This window comes from Pseudogymnoascus verrucosus (genome assembly GCF_001662655.1).
Source record: "Pseudogymnoascus verrucosus strain UAMH 10579 unplaced genomic scaffold scaffold_38, whole genome shotgun sequence".
Taxonomy (NCBI): Eukaryota; Fungi; Ascomycota; class Leotiomycetes; order Thelebolales; family Thelebolaceae; genus Pseudogymnoascus; species Pseudogymnoascus verrucosus.
In genome coordinates this window covers 78,267-96,462 of record NW_017263689.1, presented here as the reverse complement: position 1 = coordinate 96,462, position 18,196 = coordinate 78,267, and the positions used below count along the sequence as shown (strand labels likewise).

Genomic DNA, 18,196 nt, shown 5'->3' with positions numbered 1-18,196 from the left:
TGCAAGAACATTAACTAAACTTTCCTTATTATCATCAACAAAACAATGCGACCGAAGTAAAGGCAAGGGCTAGCTAGAAGGTCTATCCCAGTATATATCTACGGACGCAACTGCTGTTTTGCAACAAATACCAGGATTCTAGCCCCCACCACAACGATAAGTTGGTTGAAACAGCAGCAATGTTGCCTGTTCCTCTACATTTATGTTTCTAACACTCCTAACTTTGTGCCTGGGAATGCGCGCATCGATAGGAGTTCGACCAGCTAGGTTCTCATCAGATAAGGCTGAGTTTAATACTCGTCTCGAAGATTCGCCCATTGAATTTTCGGTCAGTGATGCCACTGGCTTGATGTGCTACGGAATTGTCAGAGTCTACACCTCCAATTGGAGGCTACAAAGAATAACTAAACTCCCAGAGAGAACCTGGGGGTATACAAAGCCTGCCTTCCAAAAAGCTATGCGATGTTTTAATCCAATCTTTCCTGCTCGGCGTTCGTCCACTGCTGCCTTTGGTCCACGGTCCTACCCTGCAAGCAGAGTACGACTCGTTTTGGGTTCGATACAATGACGATGAGCTTTAAACTTGGCCGAATAACAATTGGAAGATGCTTCCTTCCTGTGTTTGCTTTGGTCGGTGCTTTTCTGCGGAGCTGTAGCTGCTTCATCATCTTTGTTAGCGAGGGCCTCGATCCATGTGCGCCACACTCCGGCCTTGCTCTTACGCCTACGGACAAAACTGGGCCAATCTCTCTCATTATGCAAGTTTACCAAGCTTCCAACTTTAAATAGCCCCATAGCTTCCATTTTGGCTCGTGAGTGCGATTCAGAGGTGGACGAGATTCTCATGGCGCCGGATTTTATCTCGGAGGCGTGCAAGCAGCAAAATCCCTTGAATTACACAGCGAAGAGGTGATAACCATGGCCTATGGTGAAGTGGAGGGTGAGATTGCACGACGAGTTTGGTATCATACATATTATATACCTTGAAGTGCTAGCCACGCTTACTTCAGGAAGTGCTTGTCGCACAGTAGCAACGAGGAGTTATATACCACCAAAATACCGCAGGCATTCCATGATATCAGTCTCGGCTTGAGAAGTACCACGTGTTAATATTCTTCAATCGGCAGTTTCTAACCCAAACCTCCAATCACCAGACTTCGGTGATCTGGAGCAAGTACAATTTTAATCTGCGAATCCCTATAAATACCTCCCAGCCCTCTATTAACAAAGTGTACAGCGAAATGTCTCTTTGCTGCCAGATCTTGAGAAATTATCTACACCTCGCACGATTACTGGCCTTTTCCCCATACCACTGGCTATTCCCAGGAAAATTGCAGCCCCTCCAACAATGCATGCTCATTCTCACCTATCTAAAGGGAAACCCACAGAATAGCGACACGCAGCTTCTTCGATATATCATCAGTGAGGTATTCGAGATATTTATAGGGCAAGGCGATACGAACAGCGAAGAGCCATCATTATAACCAACAATTCCGACCTATGAAGCACCATGGCAGATGCTTCATTAGATGCGTGATGCGATTGGCGTGGGGAAGTGCAGCCCCCACCATCATCCTGATCCCACTGCACACACGGGGCTCAATAATTATCCGGCCGTCTCTAACCTTACCCCGAAGTACTATTTCGACATGGAAAATGAGGATGAACACAGTCAATCCAACTTCCTGCCAAGCAACTCTGTCTAGGCTCTTTGCAACTCCTGCCTAATTAGCACAGGACCGCACGCAGAGCACCTGTGGCGGTCAAAGTGTTACCGTATAGTCTGGTTTATGGACGAGATAACGGATAGCGGCCCAGTTAGTGCTTGTAGCGTATGTTATAGCGTATTTAGTGGCTAACAGTCATAAGACATAAGATGCGCTATTACAGAATATATAAGAAAAGTTCTGTAAAGATCGAGATACATGGTTGTTTACAGGGCAAAAGACAGGGTATACGATTCTTTTGCCTTGATTTTAGATGGTGTTGAAGATGAAAGCTTGAAATTTGGCTGGAGAGGGTGGTGGAGTGGGAGGATTGTATGATACACCCCGGAGCACATAAGTCCGGATGGTGCCCACATCGCGTCCGTATACGGAGACAGAAACGGCGGAACAGCGAAATCTGTGGGGCATTTCACGACGATACCGGATGCTTTGACATGAACCTTTCTGATAATTGGCATGTATAGAAAGGCCTGGATCTGCTGTTGTTGTCTATTACTATTATTGTTTTTGTCTCATTCATTGATATTATCGTTGTTGCTATGATCCTGCTAGGCTTTCCAATGGAAACAATTGTGAATCAATCTCCTTTTAGCTGTGTTTCGAGTCAGACGCATCTTGTAAATTTGTTGAGTTTCATAGAAGAAAAAGACTAGATCCTCAAAAAGAAGAGTCGTGCAAGATTATACGTCCATTTTGCATATTGAAATCATGGGTTTTGGACGAGCAGAGGAGGATCGGCCTACGCCGAAGGAGGTGTATAATCTACGCATTTATATACTCGCGCTATGTGCTACAATGGGTGTGTTCCTCGTGCTATTTTGTTTTACAAGACGTTTCAATTCTTACTACCAGAAGCATCCATACAATGATATACTTGGCGAAACCTTTCTCTACTTATCCCAAGGAATCAATACACAAGACATGGATTAACCACGAGAGCCACTCTCATTAATGTTTACTGAATTAGCCAAGTGGCCATCTATTCATCCCTCTACTTCTCTGCCCTAGACCCCAATCCCTCTTTACCCCACAAAGTCTCACAGTTCAATAGGCTCCTGGATGTTTGGCTACAACAATGGGGTGATAGGCGGCACGATCATTCTCCCCTCCTTCCACGCCGCATTTTCTCTGCCAGCTCCCTCAACCCCCGAATACGCAACCATAACATCCACAATCGTCTCCCTTCTCCAACTCGGCGCCCTTGTCGGCTCGCTGCTAATATTTCCCCTCGTCCGCCTTTCTGGCCGCCTCCCCTCTCTGGCTATTGGATCGGGTCTCTTCGCCTTTGGCTGTCTCCTGCAAGTTTTTGCCTCCGGCCGCCTTCCTTACATGTACGCAGGCCGCTTTATAGGTGGAATTGGGCTTGGCTGCATTACGGTCGTCGTGCCCATGTACATCTCCGAACTCTCACCTCCCGCAATCCGCGGCTCGCTTGTTGGATTATATGAGATCAACAACCAGCTCTCGTCTCTCTGTGGGTTCTTTGCGAACTACTTCGTCGGCGTAGGAGTTGACCCCGGAACGGATCGCCAGTGGCAGATCCCGATTGCGATGCAAGTCATCCCCGCTGGCTTACTGATACTCGCTGTGATTTTCATACTACCAGAATCCCCATTATTTCTAATTCAACGAGGGAAAATTGGTAAAGCGAGAATAATCCTGAGTTCTATTCGGGGTCTGCCAGCCGAACATCGATACATCACGGAAGAGATTGAACTCGTTGCATCCTCTCTTCCTCAGCAACCTTCTGGCGGAAAATTTCGCTCGATAAACACCATCCTCCCTCTTCACCTCTTCCGCGAGCTTCTCTGGCGCGGAAATATCAACCGCCTCATCATTGGATGTCTGCTAATGGTGGGCGCCAACACCTCTGGGATCAACGGTGTAAATTTCTACTCCCCCTCTATCTTTCGACTGATAGGATTCACCTCCGTGAACTTTCTGCTCTTACTTTCCGGCTTCTTTGCCATTGCTAAGACGACAGGCACCTTTGTGGGCCTTTTCTTCTTCATCGACAGATTCGGAAGAAAGTTTCTTCTCCTTATTTCCAGCACTGGAATTGTGCTGGCCTTCGTTTACATTGGATCCTTCTTAACCATTACGCATGGATCACCCGCACCTGGGTCTATAGCAGGCTATTTCGCTATGGCAGCCGTGTACTTCTACGCAGTATGTCATCTTTACCGTCTCCTTCCCTTCTTTTCTGTCATCCATCTACCAACTTACTAAATGCAAACGCTCAACCGCAGGTTTCCTTCTCCCTCGCCTGGAACGGCGTACCATGGGTGTACAGCAGCGAGATCTACCAGCCGCGACTGAAAGAACTATCTATGTCGATAACAACAGCCGTGCAATGGATTATGCAATACGCTGTCGCTCGGCTAACGCCTGTGTTGCTGAGTTCTGGAACGTATAACTCAGGCAATGTTTTCTTCTTCCTCTTTGCTGCTTGTACGTTGCTAGCTGCGGCGCTAGTGGCTAAGTTTTTGCCGGAGACAAAGGGCTTAACGGCGAAGGGCATGGATGAGATTTTTGGCTCGAGGTATCCTGATAGGGAGGGCGATATGGGGGAATCAGGGGACATGCAGGGAACGGCTAATGGAGGGATGGTGGTGAGGTTTAATAGCTCGGTCTAAGAACAAGGGGGGAAGAACGAAGAAAATTGGGACATGTGGTTCTTTGAGGATGCTATCAATCTAATACTCTCACTCTTTTGTTATATTTTAGGGAGCGTTTATTTTTGGGAGGGAGATTCATGGTTGGGGTTAATATAGTTAAACAAGTTCATAGGAATATAATACTCTCATCTCTCTTTGACCATCTCTCTATTGCCGCTGATATGCTCTCAGTTGCTTTTGCTGTTGCTAGCCCCAACGCTTCTATGAGTCAGAAAAACAGCCGTGCTTATCATCCATCTGTCGGGGTATAATGAAGCCGTCGTGATATGACTAACTGCAACTGTGGTATTGAAATGAGTAAACTCGACCCATGCAGTAGGAATTGGCAGCACTAGCACCCTCGGCGACGGCGAGTATGCAAATTGGCGCTTCGATATCGTTACCAGCCTGCCTGGTAAAACCAGCCAATCGCAGAATCTGCCATTTTATATCCAATCAATTTATCGGGGTTAGCTATAATGTCATATAGTTAAGATATTGGGTTCTTCATAGGACAAGTTTAAACGGGGTAACTTCACACCGTCGGGCCAACTTTCGTCCGCTAATGTGCTATACCAAGATACTTGTTAAATATCAACGCCAAGGGAATTTCAATACGTCAAATGCATTGGGACTCTTCGCGGTGATTACAAAGCATCTGTCCATACGACTTTTTACGAATCGTCTTTTAATGAGAATATGCTTGAACCCCTTCAACTATATAAGGCGATTTGATATTCTCTTTTTATTCTTTGAAATTCCAACTCACTCAGAGATTTGAGAATACAAATCCCAGCACTTATCACATCAAGACTCGATTGTTACAACCATATCATAATGTCTCCAACCATTTTCGTCACAGGCGTTTCGGGCTACATTGGCGGTCACATTGTCACCGACTTAATTAAGAAGCACTCTGAATATCAAATTATTACTCTCGTCCGCACCGAAAAGCAAGCCGAGATAATAAAGGCAACTTGGCCGACTGTCGAGACCATCCTTGGAGACCTAGATAACCTTGATCTTCTAGTCGAGCAAGGCAAGAGGGCAGACGTAGTTCTGCGTATGTCATGAATCCTCTGGCTTACAGTCTTTCACGACACAAAAACTTACATATATTCAGAATTGGCATCTTCAGACCATACCCCGGCAGCCAAGGCGCTCATTGAGGGTCTATCTCATGGAAAGAAAGGTCGCTATATCCATATCTCCGGCACCGGGATTCTCCATGATGTCACCAATGGGTTTGGGAACCCATCATCCAAGATCTACCATGACGTTGCCGACATCCTCGAGATCACATCATTTGACAGCACACATATCCACCGCGACACCGACGCCGCTGTAATCGCATCGGGTGAGACGCTTGGCATCTCCACGGCTATTGTGGCGCCCTGCGTTATCTACGGTATTGGAAAGGGGCCCATCAACAACCGTAGCGTTCAAGTTCCTGTCCTGGCTGAACAAACCCTTAGGCGTGGCCGCCCTTTTGCTGTCGGCGCTGGTAACAACATCTGGGACCGTAAGCCTTCCCGCCCCAAACCTAAAAAGTACGAACTAACACTTAGCCCAGACATTCACATCTCCGATCTCTCCGCTGCCTTTGGCCTCCTCGTCGAAGAAGCATTGAAGCCAGCTGGAGGGGCAGCAACCTGGGGTGCTGAAGGCTACTACTTTGTCGAAGCTGGGGAGCACTCATGGGCCCAGGTCGGACGCGATATTGCGGCCGTGGTCGCTGAGCGCGGGATCAAGGTAGAGGCCGAGGTAGAGCAGTTAACGGTTCAAGACGCAGCGGCGGTGCATCCATGGGCGCCTATATTATGGGGCGGGAACGCTCGGAGTAGGGCGCAGAGGCTACGGGCCCTGGGATGGAGTCCTGTGGCTCCATCGCTGAAGGAGAGTTTGGAGGAGATCGTGGATATTGAGATTAAGGCTCTCAAGTCAGAGTCTGCTTAAGAGGATTTGGTTGTCATTAAAGCGGTGCATTATCGATTGAGTAAAGGCTGGGATTTAGGTGTCACAATATATAGGGGATAGTTCCACTTACATATAGGCTCTCAAAACCAATGGCAACATCTCGCAAATATTTGGGGAACAAATTCTTTTCTATGTACAAGCCCCACTTCCCATCTACTCTCCATACCAATCTCTTAGTTACCCTCAGAGAACGTAGATCCGATCTCACCCCACTTGACATTGCTGAAGGTCACAGCTGGGTTTGGCTCCACCTTAACGATCTCCGTTGGGTTACCCTCGGTGGCGCTGCATGGCCCTGCATTGCCGCTATCCAGCCAGTTCATGAATCCGCTAGTATCCCACCACACGCTGAAAATGAGAACCATACCCCTCGACAGCGCGCCGCCCATACCCTCGAGACCATTGAGGCGGTTAAATGCCGTCGCGTCGGTAGCAACGCAGAACTCGTCAGTCATGCTGTCTCCGGGTGCCGGACCCTCAATATTAATCGGTGCGTTCTGGATGACCTTCCCATCCTGGACATACAAACGGCGGATCTCAGTGAGAATGCCGTTAGTCGCTGGGAACTGCGTGACGACGGTGAAGGGGCGGGAGGTGTCGACGATCAGACCGGGGCCGTAGAAGGTGCTGTTGCCGAGGGCGTAGTTGTTGTAGCCGCAGCCGTTCTTGTCACAGACGCCGGCGGACTCGCATTCCGCACCCGTGCAGGCGTAGACACCATCGACGCTGCAGGGGTGGGGGGCGTAGGCGGTAGCTGCGTTGTTGGCTTCCCAGATGTCCATTTCATTGCAGCATGAGCCGTGTCCCTCGGGGTTGGCCTGCAGGGTGTTAGTGGGTATATTTCAGACTATCAGGTTGGGGCGCTTACCTCGCCGTCAATGAAAGTTTGGGTGTAGCATTGAGCGTCGCAGTAGCCGGTGCCGTATGGGGCTCCGGCGGGGTTGGCCTCACTCTGGCCGCCATTGGCTCCCATCTCAGAGAGGTAGAGAGCACCGTTCATGCCGCAAGGCAGCTTTGACACATCAACATCAAAGGAGAGCTCCTGGCCAGTCAACTGAAGCATCTCGTAGTTCGTCTCGGTCTCCTCCAAGAGGTAGACGCGAGGGCTAACTGACTGCCCGTTAAGTAACTGCAACAAGTTGAGGGCGCCGCCCTCGGTAGTGACACCATGGCTTGCGTAGTCATCGATGCCCTCAATGACACAGTTTGTACCGCTGCACGCAGCGGTGCTATCTGGCAGATGGATTGAGTGGGCCCCGGAGTCGATGACAACAGCGGTGTTGGCAGACACGCAACCACCGGCCACTGTGCACTTCCAGGTCTCGAGCTTGGGGTGGACTTCAGGGTTGGTTCCCGGGTTTTGGGCGGCAACAAGGCCGACGAGGGCAGCAGCGAAGGGGAGTGTGCGAATCATGTCTGCGGTGTATCTAGAGAAGGTGATGGGTTGGCTGGCAAGGACGAAGAAGGCTTCCACAGGAGGAAGAGGATAAGGTTCTTATACTTGGCCGGAGGACGAGCTCTCCGTCTGGATAATCCGACTTATTTTATTTAACAATGTATGGAAGCATGCATGGAAGCATGAACCTTGTTAGGATTTGGAACAAATCCAAGGTCACAAGGGGCTAGGAACAGGAATCTGCCAGCGATAGCCAGTGGATATCCCCACGGTTTGGCGGCCCTAGAGCCGCAATCTGAGGATATCATGGGAGGACTGTGAGCCATAATACTAATTAAGCAATGATGAGCAAAAGAAGATTGAGAGAGATCTAGCATTGCGTAGTAATTCACGTATTGGGCGGAGGCGTAGTTTCATATTCATTGCCGGTCCCTGCCGGGCCGCTTATCTTAGCGGGGTATAATATAGTATAGCGGGGCAGCTTTGTTGGATTCTCTCTTCTGAGAGGTCGCCAATGCTTCATCCATAGACGCCGTAATTCTTGGAGGAGATCGTTGTCTTCAAATACAGTATAATATATGCATGGAACTTCTAAAGCGCCTCAGCCTATTTAAGCGCAGCGAGTCGCAACTGAAGATGGGAGATGTCCGGCAGTTGACGCTTTAGCTGCCAAGACACGCCACCCCCGCATTTAAGTGATTGCCCCATAATTAGTTTTAGTACACGATAATAATGGAAAAACCTTCTGCCGATCCTCTTCTTTGGGCAGTCTGGGAAATACCCGTCCGGCCCGGTGATTCCAACACCAAAGGAATCATAGAGCGAGCATAGAACACACATTATGAAGCAGAGAACACGTGGATAAATGCCAAGACAAATTATAGACAATAACGTGACAAGGCTACCAAGTTGTCGTGGTTCCTTGAATGTTCAGCATTGCCGTTTGCATCGGGCCGAAGCTGGCGGCTATAATATCACGAAATGAACGGCTCTAACGCTTGGCCTTCGTTCTGTCCACATTCAGTAATGCATACATAGAATATAGTGCAACGAGGCAGCTGCCAATAAACAGTCAGCAGCTAATACGATTTTTTTTTGTTGTAAATAAATATTCTCTCAAAGGTCCGCTATTCATATTGTAGATGCTGTCGACGTAGCTGCGGCTTCCCGTCTGAATATTCTTGCCCTTGAGTAACTTTTAAGAAAGTCTCAACAGTTGATTCGAAAAAAATCTGTTGTAAAGAAATATCCACTCAGCGGCCTCTTACTCCATGCTTCGGGAACGTTAACATTGCCATAACTTCTGTTCGATGAATATTCTCGCCAGAGGGAAATTATCAAGAAAATCTTAGGGACTGATATGAAAAGCTTTCTGTTGTAAATAAATATTCCCTCACAGGTCCGCTATTCCATACTTCTGGCGGTGTTGAGGTTATCGTGGCTTGCTCGAGAATATTCTTGCAATGGCTTCATTAAATATCCTTCATCCTTTTTTAAAGGCAACGCGAGTTCGGATGCGAGGATTTAAAGAGGCGAGTTGCGAATACGAGGATTTGACCGAGGGAAGCTGGCCCGTCTCTCAACGTATGCCGCTGGCGGCGCTGTCTTAAAGTAGTAAGCTGAGGGTTAATCTCTCATAGTTGACTCCGGCTCTCGGCTCGGCCTCATGGCATCGTCTGGGATTGACAGTCTTTGGCTTATTGAACCATGTCACAAGTCAAATATCGACGCCGATCTGACTGAGGTTGCGGCCCTTTTACAGCCTCAATATTCTAGTCTAAAGTTGTTCGTGTAAAGTTGCTTAGAATCGATATCCAAGAACTGACTACTCTCGATCTGGTCTTTGGGCTAATGAGAATAGGTTTTGTGCCGCACTGTGGCTTGAGCTAACATTCAAGGAACGCGTACTTCGGCTCATCATCGGTCGGCAATAAAGTCTGATTCCAAGCCACATTATGATTTTTTGTGGATTTTCTCGTGTCTGGTTCGGGCCGTCTTGATCGTGGGGTGGTCTGTGTCCCACTTCCCCGCAACATCTCCTTATTCTCTTTGAAAAGACGGCCTCAAAATATAGTGTCAGGGCAACTTGCGGATCTCCATCGAGTCTAAAAGGTTATTGTTGGTGGATTAGATAATTCATTGGTCCAGCGTAAGGTCTATATCGGGCCTACATCGGACTAAGAACACCGTCTAGAGTATATTAAACCGGCGATCGAATAATAACCCTACAACCTAAGATATCTCGTCACATGTTGGTGATGTTTGGTGTTGGCGGTAAAAAAACGCCACGATAACCCCTGGTCGGATCAAAGTTCCCCGCATATCCAACCCCGCGATTTGATAGGTGCGAGACCGTCATAATAAGGTCCTCGGTATCCATTACAAACGAGAACGCCGCGTTTCATCCAATCTATGCGGACGCTTCTCGGCGCCTCCCAAGCCCTGAGACGGCAGACAACATCACGGTATCTGAAGTTCTGTGGCCAACGCGGCTGATTTTTCCAACTCAAGGCCAGCGGCTCTATGTTTCGGCCTTATACTATAGGGCCTATAGATCATCGGCGCATTGTAGACTCTTTCGCATGATGAAGCACGTTATGAGCCCGCAACCACGGCTCATGTTTCGACATGGCGAAGGTTATAAAATGGGGGGAACTCTCCCATATGGTAACCTGCCTTGAAGATCCAGACATTCCAGACTGTTTTATCCATCGCCACCTAATTCGACTCGCGAACCTGATCGCTAAAATTGTCAAAAATGAAGACGCTATCTGCCTTGACAGCCCTCAGTTTGGCCACCTTCGTCCACGGACATGGCTACCTGATCACTCCTCAGAGCCGAACCAGTCTTGGAGTAAAGGTGGGTAACAAATAGATCACCGCACCGATCTTCCGTCCGTGCTGGAGAGTAGTCGCTAATATTTCAACTCAGGCAAACCTGGACTCATGTCCCGAATGCACTATCCTTGAGCCCGTTGCTGCCTGGCCTGATCTCACCGCCGCAGCAGTAGGACGGAGCGGTCCCTGCGGTTACAATGCTCGCGTCAGCATAGACTATAACCAGCCCACGGCCAACTGGGGCAACTCTCCCGTAGTAACCTACAATGCGGGAGATATCGTTGAAGTGCAGTGGTGCGTTGACAACAACGGTGACCACGGTGGCATGTTCAGCTACCGCATCTGCGAAGACCAAGCCCTCGTCGACAAGCTCTTGACCCCCGGCTACCTTCCCACTAATGCGGAAAAGCAGGCCGCAGAAGACTGCTTCCAGGCCGGCACGCTAGACTGCACCGACGTCAGTGGCCAGTCCTGTGGATACAACCCCGACTGCTCGCCCGGCCAATCATGCTACCGCAATGACTGGTTCACCTGCAACGGCTTCAGCGCCGGCGACCAGACCAAGTGCAAGGGTGTCGACAACGCGCCGCTGAACTCATGCTATACTTCCATCGCCGGCGGTTACACCGTGACCAAGAGGGTCAAGATCCCAAACATCAACTCGGCCCACACGCTGCTGTCCCTGCGCTGGAACTCGTTCCAAACCGGCCAGGTCTACTTAACCTGCGCTGACATTGCCATCAATGGATCTGGAGGAAGCCAGTCATCGAGCGTGCAGCCGACTGGCACGAGCACGGCAGCCACATCGGTAGGCACCAGCACTACGAGCCCAACAAGCACAACCTGTGCCATTGCTTCGAGCGTCGATGTCACTTTCAACGAGGTTGTCACTACAATTTATGGCCAGACCATCAAAGTCGTAGGATCCATTTCTGAGCTGGGGAGCTGGAGTACCAGCAGCGCCATTGCCTTGTCAGCATCGAAATACACAAATGCCAATCCATTATGGTCCACGACGGTAACTCTGGCGGCCGGGACGACATTCCAGTACAAATTTATCAACGTTCAGAGCTCTGGGGCTGTGAACTGGGAATCTGACCCCAATCGCTCATTCACGGTTCCGAAGACTTGCGAGAAGAGTGTAACTGTTAGCAACACCTGGCGCTGAAACATAGAAGGGGGGGTTGAGGTTGTTCACATGTAAATAGGGATGTTCACGGGTGACTACATTGGCTTATAAATATTTTGTATTTAGTGTTAGCGTTCTGATGTGGATATTTTCTTGGCATTGATGCATCTGTTTGCGCTGGAATAACAAGACTGTTGTTTTTATACATGACCTGTTTCTGTTGTGCAGTGTGCAGGCTGAAGAGTATTCCTGCGACTGAAGACGCGCCCGTGATCAAGTTGTATGCATACCCATGATGGCAAGCACATCAATGCCAACTGATCAGATCTGTCTCTCACAGCCAACTCATCAAATCCCTCCTCGACCTCCAGCCTCAGCTTCGGAAGGGTAAGCGTATCCCACATTCCCTCTTGCACATAGGGCTCCAGAGGCGTGCTTACTTTCAAGAGGAATTGGTCACGATTCTTGTCCATATGTTGTTGGAACATCTTGAACGCAGCCTCATCCATATTTGCGAGTACATTGAGGCAATCCCCGAAACAGCCTGAAGATGGTATCAATGCCAAGATGCCATCGCCGTAAATTGAAGCCAGCTTCGAGAGACGATATCCGATCCGTTGCAGTGCTTGCAAATTGGCACCTCGGCCACGCCTTGCCGGCAAGTTTATTTCTAGCTCCTGAATCTTCGTGAAATCGAAGCCCCTGGCTGTGAGTGGGAGCATCTTGCCATGTGATGTCCTCTCGTTTTGCAGGAACCGATAAAACTCGAGCGCAAGAACTGATTCCGCAAATGGTCTAAATGGACCTTCATCCGGCCCAAGAGTCAGCCTCAGCGCAGCTCTGCCGTAGCTTTGGTGTCCTGGAAGAAATTCCATAGCCACTTCCAACTCCTCTCTCATAGCCGTTGAAATTTTTCCAAATTGGGCAATCGCGCATGGACTTCCGATTCCCATTATGACGTAGACAAGCATCGCGGCCTCGTCGCTTCTCATATTTCTATTTCCAAACCTATTATCGTCGATTTCCAATTGTAAGAACTTGCTGTAAAGCTGAACCGGATTGAAGAGGCCGTTATTACCGAGTTTGCTCTGCGCAGCTTGTTCCCAACCCACGAAAACGAGCACCTCCTCGTCTTCGTCGCCACGAGGTCTGAGTTCGCCATCGGAACACAGAATCTGATTTTCGGCTGTGTTGCCCGCCTTTACTGATAAAGGTTCTATCAGCTGGCTCGAAGTATCCGCTACCTTTGAAATAGTTGTCTCCGATACTGTTTCCAAGTCCTTAGTAATTCGTTTCAGGACTTTGGCTTGCTTCAGAAACTTTTTTCTCTCGTCCCATGCGATCTTGCGCTGCCTCCTACGCGTCATTTGGATTTGCGAATCCGCTGTAGTACCAGCAACAGATTTTTTTGAGGTGTCCATATCATCAGCGTCTGATATCGACCGCATATGATGAAAAGAGCTTCCGAAAAATGGTTTGTCCTCCTCGGGGTGGTCCTGTGGCTCTATTGGACGTCGCTCGTTTAACAGCGGCTCCGGACATATTCTTTCCTGCGGGGGATTCTGCTTTCCGAATTTAGAAAGAACAGGAGAACTACGCAAGTCCATTGCTGAAATGTATGGTCCCGATTCCGCATTGAGGGGCCATCCGGACTTTGGTTTCTGTCCAGTGCTTTTCTTCTGTACTCTCTCCTCGAGGCTCAATTGGGGGGGTCTCTCCACTGATTCAATCGTGCGCTCCAGTTCTTCAATCTGGTCAGATTCTGCTGGTTCATAATCTGAATCCATCTGCTTACAGACTTCGCCAATGTCTCCTGCTTTGTCGGCAATTTTTGGAAACTTGGCTTCTCTGTCTTCGGTGTCTAGTTCATCGCGTTTTCTCTTTTCTGCACAAGTTACATCCGCGAGATAAATTGGGCCATGTTGTTGATCGCCCAGGGAAGCCATAGTGTTGTGGTTAAATGCCAAATGCTGAGGCGTACGTTTCAGCAACGATGCTGGTGTTGGCGGCTCTTCCACCTTTATCCTGATCTGGAGGTCGTTTTTATGACCTCTGCTTTGATCCACGATGGTATTCGAGTGTTCTTCCACTAGTCTATCTGGCACTATGTCTGTTGGCGCCAGTTCTGTCTGTGGGTTTTCTCGCACTGACAGACTTTGATGATGCGGTGCCTCACCTCTCCGTTGCAACGGCGACTCACTTGTCGGTCTGCCGACAACCGAGTCTTGCAAATAACTGTTATTCGATTTGATAGTAAAGGCTTGGGTGTTGATTCCAGAGATAGAGTTTTGTCTTGTCGCAGTTTGGGGTTCTAGAGGTTTTTTGCCAAATGGTCATCGCTGGTGGGGAAATGCTGGCCAGGGCCAAAAGTTTGCAAAACCATGTGATCATGAAGATGGGTCGTTCCTTCCTCATGAGCTTGAACACTACTGTCTTCTTTAGTTAGCTCGTTGCCTGGCATTCGACCCACGCCATCTCCCTCTGTCTCTCTGCCAACCCCTTCTTCAGCTGGTTCGGCCCCGGCATTCCCCACCGTCCTATTCTGCATGTTTTTTTCCTTCAGCAGGGCCCTTTCTCGTTTCCTTGTCCTCCGTCCGCTCCTTGTCTTCATTTTGTTGACCAGTCGATCAAATTCTTTATCATTAGTGGGATCCCCAAAGTATTTAGCGGTCATCCAGCAAATATCCTCGCCAAATCTTTTGAGTGACCGTTTTGCGATGATGTCAGGAAGCGTTTTGAAGATCAGGGCATCAATCTGCTCCAATGATTCTCCAAGGTAGTTTCGGAGGTTTTCGACGGGAACAGTCGTTTTGTCCTTTGGGGATTAGTTAGGACTAGATAACAAACAGTAAATGAGGGTTGCGATCATGGGGACTGACAAGTATCGCTTTGTATTTCTGTGACCATTCTCCTTTCTTCCAATGACCTTCTTCGCCTGGAGCAGGTTTGTTCGGGTGATTTATATTTGGCTCTGCACTGCACCCTTGTTCTGGATTCTTCGCTGTGGTAGTATTGATATTCAGGTTCTCGGCGTCACCTTGGAGATATCTGTGCTGAACTTTTTGAATCGCCTCATAAAATCATTTAACTCTTGCCGAGTCAAATCATTACGCGGTAGAGCATGAATAATACTTTCAAGGATCTGGGGAGTGATCCTGAGGCGCGTAGCCAAATGTTGAACAGACATATTGTTGTCGGCGAATACCAAACAAACAATACCTAGTAATCTTTATTTATCTTTGATAATCACACAATAAATGGATATTGCTAGCAAACTCAGAAAAATAGGGTGGGCTAAGAATCTAAGAGGCGTTGTTGTGTGTCAACTCAGATATCAATCCTGGGTTTGTCAAGCAAGTCCACGTCTCAAAGCGTGTTGCGACTGCCCAAACCAAACACAGTTGAAGTAAACAAAACAAACCGCCGCTCACATATTCGAACAGTACAATTATCCGACTGTACTGTTATTTTTGTCACAATATATCACAATTACAGACCCTATTTCGTACATTTATTTGTTTTATTTACCATATTTCTTTCCCAGCTTCGGAGCTAACGGAACTATTCTCATATCCAAAATATCAAAACAAATACAAATTCGTCGAGAAATAATAATATTCATTTGTTATGGATTTACAATCTCTCAGTTACTGAGAACGGCCTCTCCTGGCCCGAAAGCCATTTGATACTCACAGTGAAGCCATCATCTCATTTCAACCAACTGTCACGGGACACTTCTCAAAGACCACTATAAACCAACCGCACCAAATACTGAAGACTATTCAGAAAGTATTTACGTGGGCAATTGCAATGTTCCAAGAATTTCCAAAGGACCTGTAATCGCATCGCGAGCACCAGACATGCCGTATGCAACACCATAAACTATCTCATTAGTTCTCGTAAACCCATTCTTGAAGTGTAAAAACTTACAGATGTTCAGCAGGGCGACAAATGCAATCAATCCAACGACAACATTCTCTTCCCCGATTTGTTCGGGGTCCAGGAAGAAATATACGTAATTTCCCGTCACAATGTGGCCAAGAAAGGCCCAGACGTAGTATGCAACTCCAATGGCTGAGAACCAGAGGATATGGACAAAGAAAGGCTGTTGGAAGAGTCAGTTATAGTAAGTAGATCTAATTTTACGGGAACACAGAGACAAAATCTTGGAATATGGAAGAACATACCCCCGGGGGCTTTATACTGGATAAAAAGAAAATCTCGATGAGAGCAACGACCAGCGATATGAAGTACAAGTTGAGGACGCAGAATGATTGGAGGTCGCCGTTATTGAAGAGGTCTCCCACTGCAGGACATATCAGTAGCCGGCCCCCATTCTATCAGTATTACGATGTCGACATACCATCAACTACATCATGGGGAACCACGATGGTCCAGTAGACCAGAGCAACGACATTCGGGAGGGATACTGCTCCGGTATAAATAATACTAAACAGTTGGCGCCACTGGTCTGTTAAGGGATATCGAAACGCAATCTTCAGGCTGTCCATGAAACCATGATCGTCTGTGCCGGACTGGCACAGAGGAACGAGGTGCACCAGGGCCCAGGTCTATTCGAAGGATTAGCTCTCGATCATAATCAATTATCTATTGGAGCCATTCAAAACAATAGGCATCCTGCCTATAGATGATCGCACGCTATGATTAAATAGCCCATGGCAAACTTACAAACGTTATCCAAGAATACGCCACTTGCCAGAAAAAACTGATCGTCTCAAATTTGAACAACACCATTGACACTGACGCCTCGGTTCTTGCCTGCCACGCCACGACCATAATAAAAGTGACCGTCATATATAGTGATATGAAGCCACGAATAGCCAGCGCCAGTCGCCGCCCAATGCCAGACCATGGAGAATGGAAGGCACGGAAGAATATCGAGTGCAAATCTCCAGGAAGTGGCAGATGAAGGTGTTGGTTTGTGTAAGATGTCATTTGTCGCGCGCTTGGTTCCGGGGTGTCGATCTCGAATAGGTCGGTTGATAGAGGGTTGCCTCGTGAGAAGATGAGTTTTCGAAGCGTAGGTTCCAGAGGGCTACGCGGTAGAGAAATATGCCCTGGCAGTGTGACTCGCGGGAAGACAAGCTCAGGAGGATCAGCCAGAGGTGTGTTGATCTGGGAATGGCTCGCTGCGAGAGAACTGGCCAAAGAAAACCTGGCTTGTTGAAAGTCCTTCACGGGGCCCGTAATCAAGGGGGAGCTTTTCTGGCGAAGACTTGAGGAAACAGTGCTTGGATTGGCGGAGGATTCAATGCTAAGTGTGCTGCGCGTGGACGGAGTATCTTCCAAAGTATAATGAGGAAATGAGAGGTCTTTCGGCGTGGAGTCGCTCATTTGCCCCCAATGGGATGGTTTCTAGGTATCGAAAATCAGCGGCAGTAACTGATGAAACATTGTTGGAGGGTAGCAGGTAGGAAATTGAGACCATTGAAACCATATCATGGTAATTTGTGGTTGCCCTGGTAGCTTTGGGAAGGAACGACCAGCATATGTAACAAGACGTTCCTTCCTGGACGGCTGAAATACAGTCCTGACGCCTCAGCAAATTCACAGTTAGATTAAAACTTAGAATCGAATACCCAGAGTTGTATATGAGAGGAGATCAAAACTCATGTTAGATCTCAGCGACTAAATAATCTTTCCAAAACACCCCATTCAAATTAGCAGATACCCATTCGTTAATTGTAGCCAGGTGTTTGGCTTCCTTTCAAAAGACACCCGGAATGAACCGCTTTGTTTTTGCATGCCATTCTTCCCATTCCCGTCCAAAAGTTTGCTTCAGCATTTCCTCCTCCTTTTTAACTCTTATCCTCGTCCCATATGCACTGATCATAGCCGTGACGAAAAACAGAGTCCAATTTGCCCACCATGCCTGTCCCACAATCCACCCAGGCAAGAAGCACGCCGAAATTCCGTCAAGTCGATACAGAAACATTATGTTTGCTGCGTTTGATAGAACAACTCCCGTGTAAGATGGATGCTGAACAACCGAGTACAAACCAGAGGTATTCAGACGCTTCGGCTTTGTCAGGTGGAAAGTGAAATCCTTCCCCAGCTCTTTGAATGCAAGAAGCCTCATTGAACAAAATATAATGATCGTACCGAGGCAGAGAGTGCTGTATGGAGACCAGGTGAAGAGAGATGGTGAGAGGTTGTCAGCGTTCGGGCAGATACGTCTTGGCGGCGACGGGTACAACAGAATCAGAATGCTGTGGAATATACAGCAGGCGATGTCTGTGTAGCGAAAGAGCATGAAAACGCGCCAAAATCTAACAAGAGTCTTCCGTGAGTATTTTATGGTGGGGATAAATGTATCCTTTGCAACTGGGTTTGGTGGCGTCCAGGAAAGCTTTATGAGGTACGCAGATACGAGGCAAGCGCATGACAGTGAGAGCTTAGAGAAACTGGACGACAGGTCCATTTTTCCAGTTTGTAACTATAAAAGCTATAT

At 48.1% G+C, this 18,196-nt stretch overlaps 6 protein-coding genes across 6 annotated transcripts; 3 read left to right on the top strand and 3 right to left on the bottom strand.

The window, feature by feature from the left end:
• Positions 1-2,236: 2,236 nt before the first annotated feature.
• VE01_07207 (uncharacterized protein) lies at positions 2,237-4,544 on the top strand. Its single transcript, XM_018276642.2, has 3 exons — positions 2,237-2,526; positions 2,779-3,896; positions 3,977-4,544. The coding sequence occupies exons 1-3, from the start codon at positions 2,436-2,438 to the stop codon at positions 4,361-4,363; spliced, it is 1,596 nt and encodes a 531-aa protein (XP_018128214.1). The 5' UTR covers positions 2,237-2,435; the 3' UTR covers positions 4,364-4,544.
• A 133-nt stretch (positions 4,545-4,677) lies between these two features.
• On the top strand, positions 4,678-6,476 carry VE01_07206 (uncharacterized protein). Its single transcript, XM_018276641.2, has 4 exons — positions 4,678-4,913; positions 4,965-5,447; positions 5,508-5,906; positions 5,958-6,476. The coding sequence occupies exons 2-4, from the start codon at positions 5,222-5,224 to the stop codon at positions 6,338-6,340; spliced, it is 1,008 nt and encodes a 335-aa protein (XP_018128213.1). The 5' UTR covers positions 4,678-4,913; positions 4,965-5,221; the 3' UTR covers positions 6,341-6,476.
• Positions 6,477-6,500: 24 nt separating this feature from the next.
• On the bottom strand, positions 6,501-8,110 carry VE01_07205 (uncharacterized protein). The gene is made up of 2 exons (XM_018276640.2): positions 7,230-8,110; positions 6,501-7,179 (listed from the first exon to the last, which is right to left on the bottom strand). The coding sequence occupies exons 1-2, from the start codon at positions 7,773-7,775 to the stop codon at positions 6,535-6,537; spliced, it is 1,191 nt and encodes a 396-aa protein (XP_018128216.1). The 5' UTR covers positions 7,776-8,110; the 3' UTR covers positions 6,501-6,534.
• Positions 8,111-9,796: 1,686 nt separating this feature from the next.
• On the top strand, positions 9,797-11,890 carry VE01_07204 (uncharacterized protein). Its single transcript, XM_018276639.2, has 2 exons — positions 9,797-10,617; positions 10,690-11,890. The coding sequence occupies exons 1-2, from the start codon at positions 10,516-10,518 to the stop codon at positions 11,761-11,763; spliced, it is 1,176 nt and encodes a 391-aa protein (XP_018128215.1). The 5' UTR covers positions 9,797-10,515; the 3' UTR covers positions 11,764-11,890.
• A 34-nt stretch (positions 11,891-11,924) lies between these two features.
• On the bottom strand, positions 11,925-13,670 carry VE01_07203 (uncharacterized protein; the record flags this gene model as incomplete). Its single annotated transcript, XM_018276638.1, has 1 exon — positions 11,925-13,670. One exon carries the CDS (start codon positions 13,668-13,670, stop codon positions 11,925-11,927), a length of 1,746 nt encoding a protein of 581 aa, XP_018128218.1.
• A 1,847-nt stretch (positions 13,671-15,517) lies between these two features.
• On the bottom strand, positions 15,518-17,079 carry VE01_07202 (uncharacterized protein; the record flags this gene model as incomplete). Its single annotated transcript, XM_018276637.1, has 5 exons — positions 15,518-15,606; positions 15,655-15,829; positions 15,912-16,030; positions 16,088-16,295; positions 16,414-17,079. 5 exons carry the CDS (start codon positions 17,077-17,079, stop codon positions 15,518-15,520), a joined length of 1,257 nt encoding a protein of 418 aa, XP_018128217.1.
• Positions 17,080-18,196: the final 1,117 nt, after the last annotated feature.

Excerpts from the sequence above, each read along its gene's own strand:
- VE01_07207 (XM_018276642.2), top strand. The coding sequence starts at position 2,436 with ATGGGTTTTGGACGAGCAGAGGAGGATCGGCCTACGCCGAAGGAGGTG. Across the intron at positions 2,527-2,778 it reads CGCGCTATGTGCTACAATGG|GCTCCTGGATGTTTGGCTAC; the intron begins GTGTGTTCCTCG and ends ACAGTTCAATAG. Across the intron at positions 3,897-3,976 it reads CAGCCGTGTACTTCTACGCA|GTTTCCTTCTCCCTCGCCTG; the intron begins GTATGTCATCTT and ends GCTCAACCGCAG.
- VE01_07206 (XM_018276641.2), top strand. The coding sequence starts at position 5,222 with ATGTCTCCAACCATTTTCGTCACAGGCGTTTCGGGCTACATTGGCGGT. Across the intron at positions 5,448-5,507 it reads GAGGGCAGACGTAGTTCTGC|AATTGGCATCTTCAGACCAT; the intron begins GTATGTCATGAA and ends ACATATATTCAG. Across the intron at positions 5,907-5,957 it reads TGGTAACAACATCTGGGACC|ACATTCACATCTCCGATCTC; the intron begins GTAAGCCTTCCC and ends CACTTAGCCCAG.
- VE01_07205 (XM_018276640.2), bottom strand. The coding sequence starts at position 7,775 with ATGATTCGCACACTCCCCTTCGCTGCTGCCCTCGTCGGCCTTGTTGCC. Across the intron at positions 7,180-7,229 it reads AAACTTTCATTGACGGCGAG|GCCAACCCCGAGGGACACGG; the intron begins GTAAGCGCCCCA and ends AACACCCTGCAG.
- VE01_07204 (XM_018276639.2), top strand. The coding sequence starts at position 10,516 with ATGAAGACGCTATCTGCCTTGACAGCCCTCAGTTTGGCCACCTTCGTC. Across the intron at positions 10,618-10,689 it reads GAACCAGTCTTGGAGTAAAG|GCAAACCTGGACTCATGTCC; the intron begins GTGGGTAACAAA and ends ATTTCAACTCAG.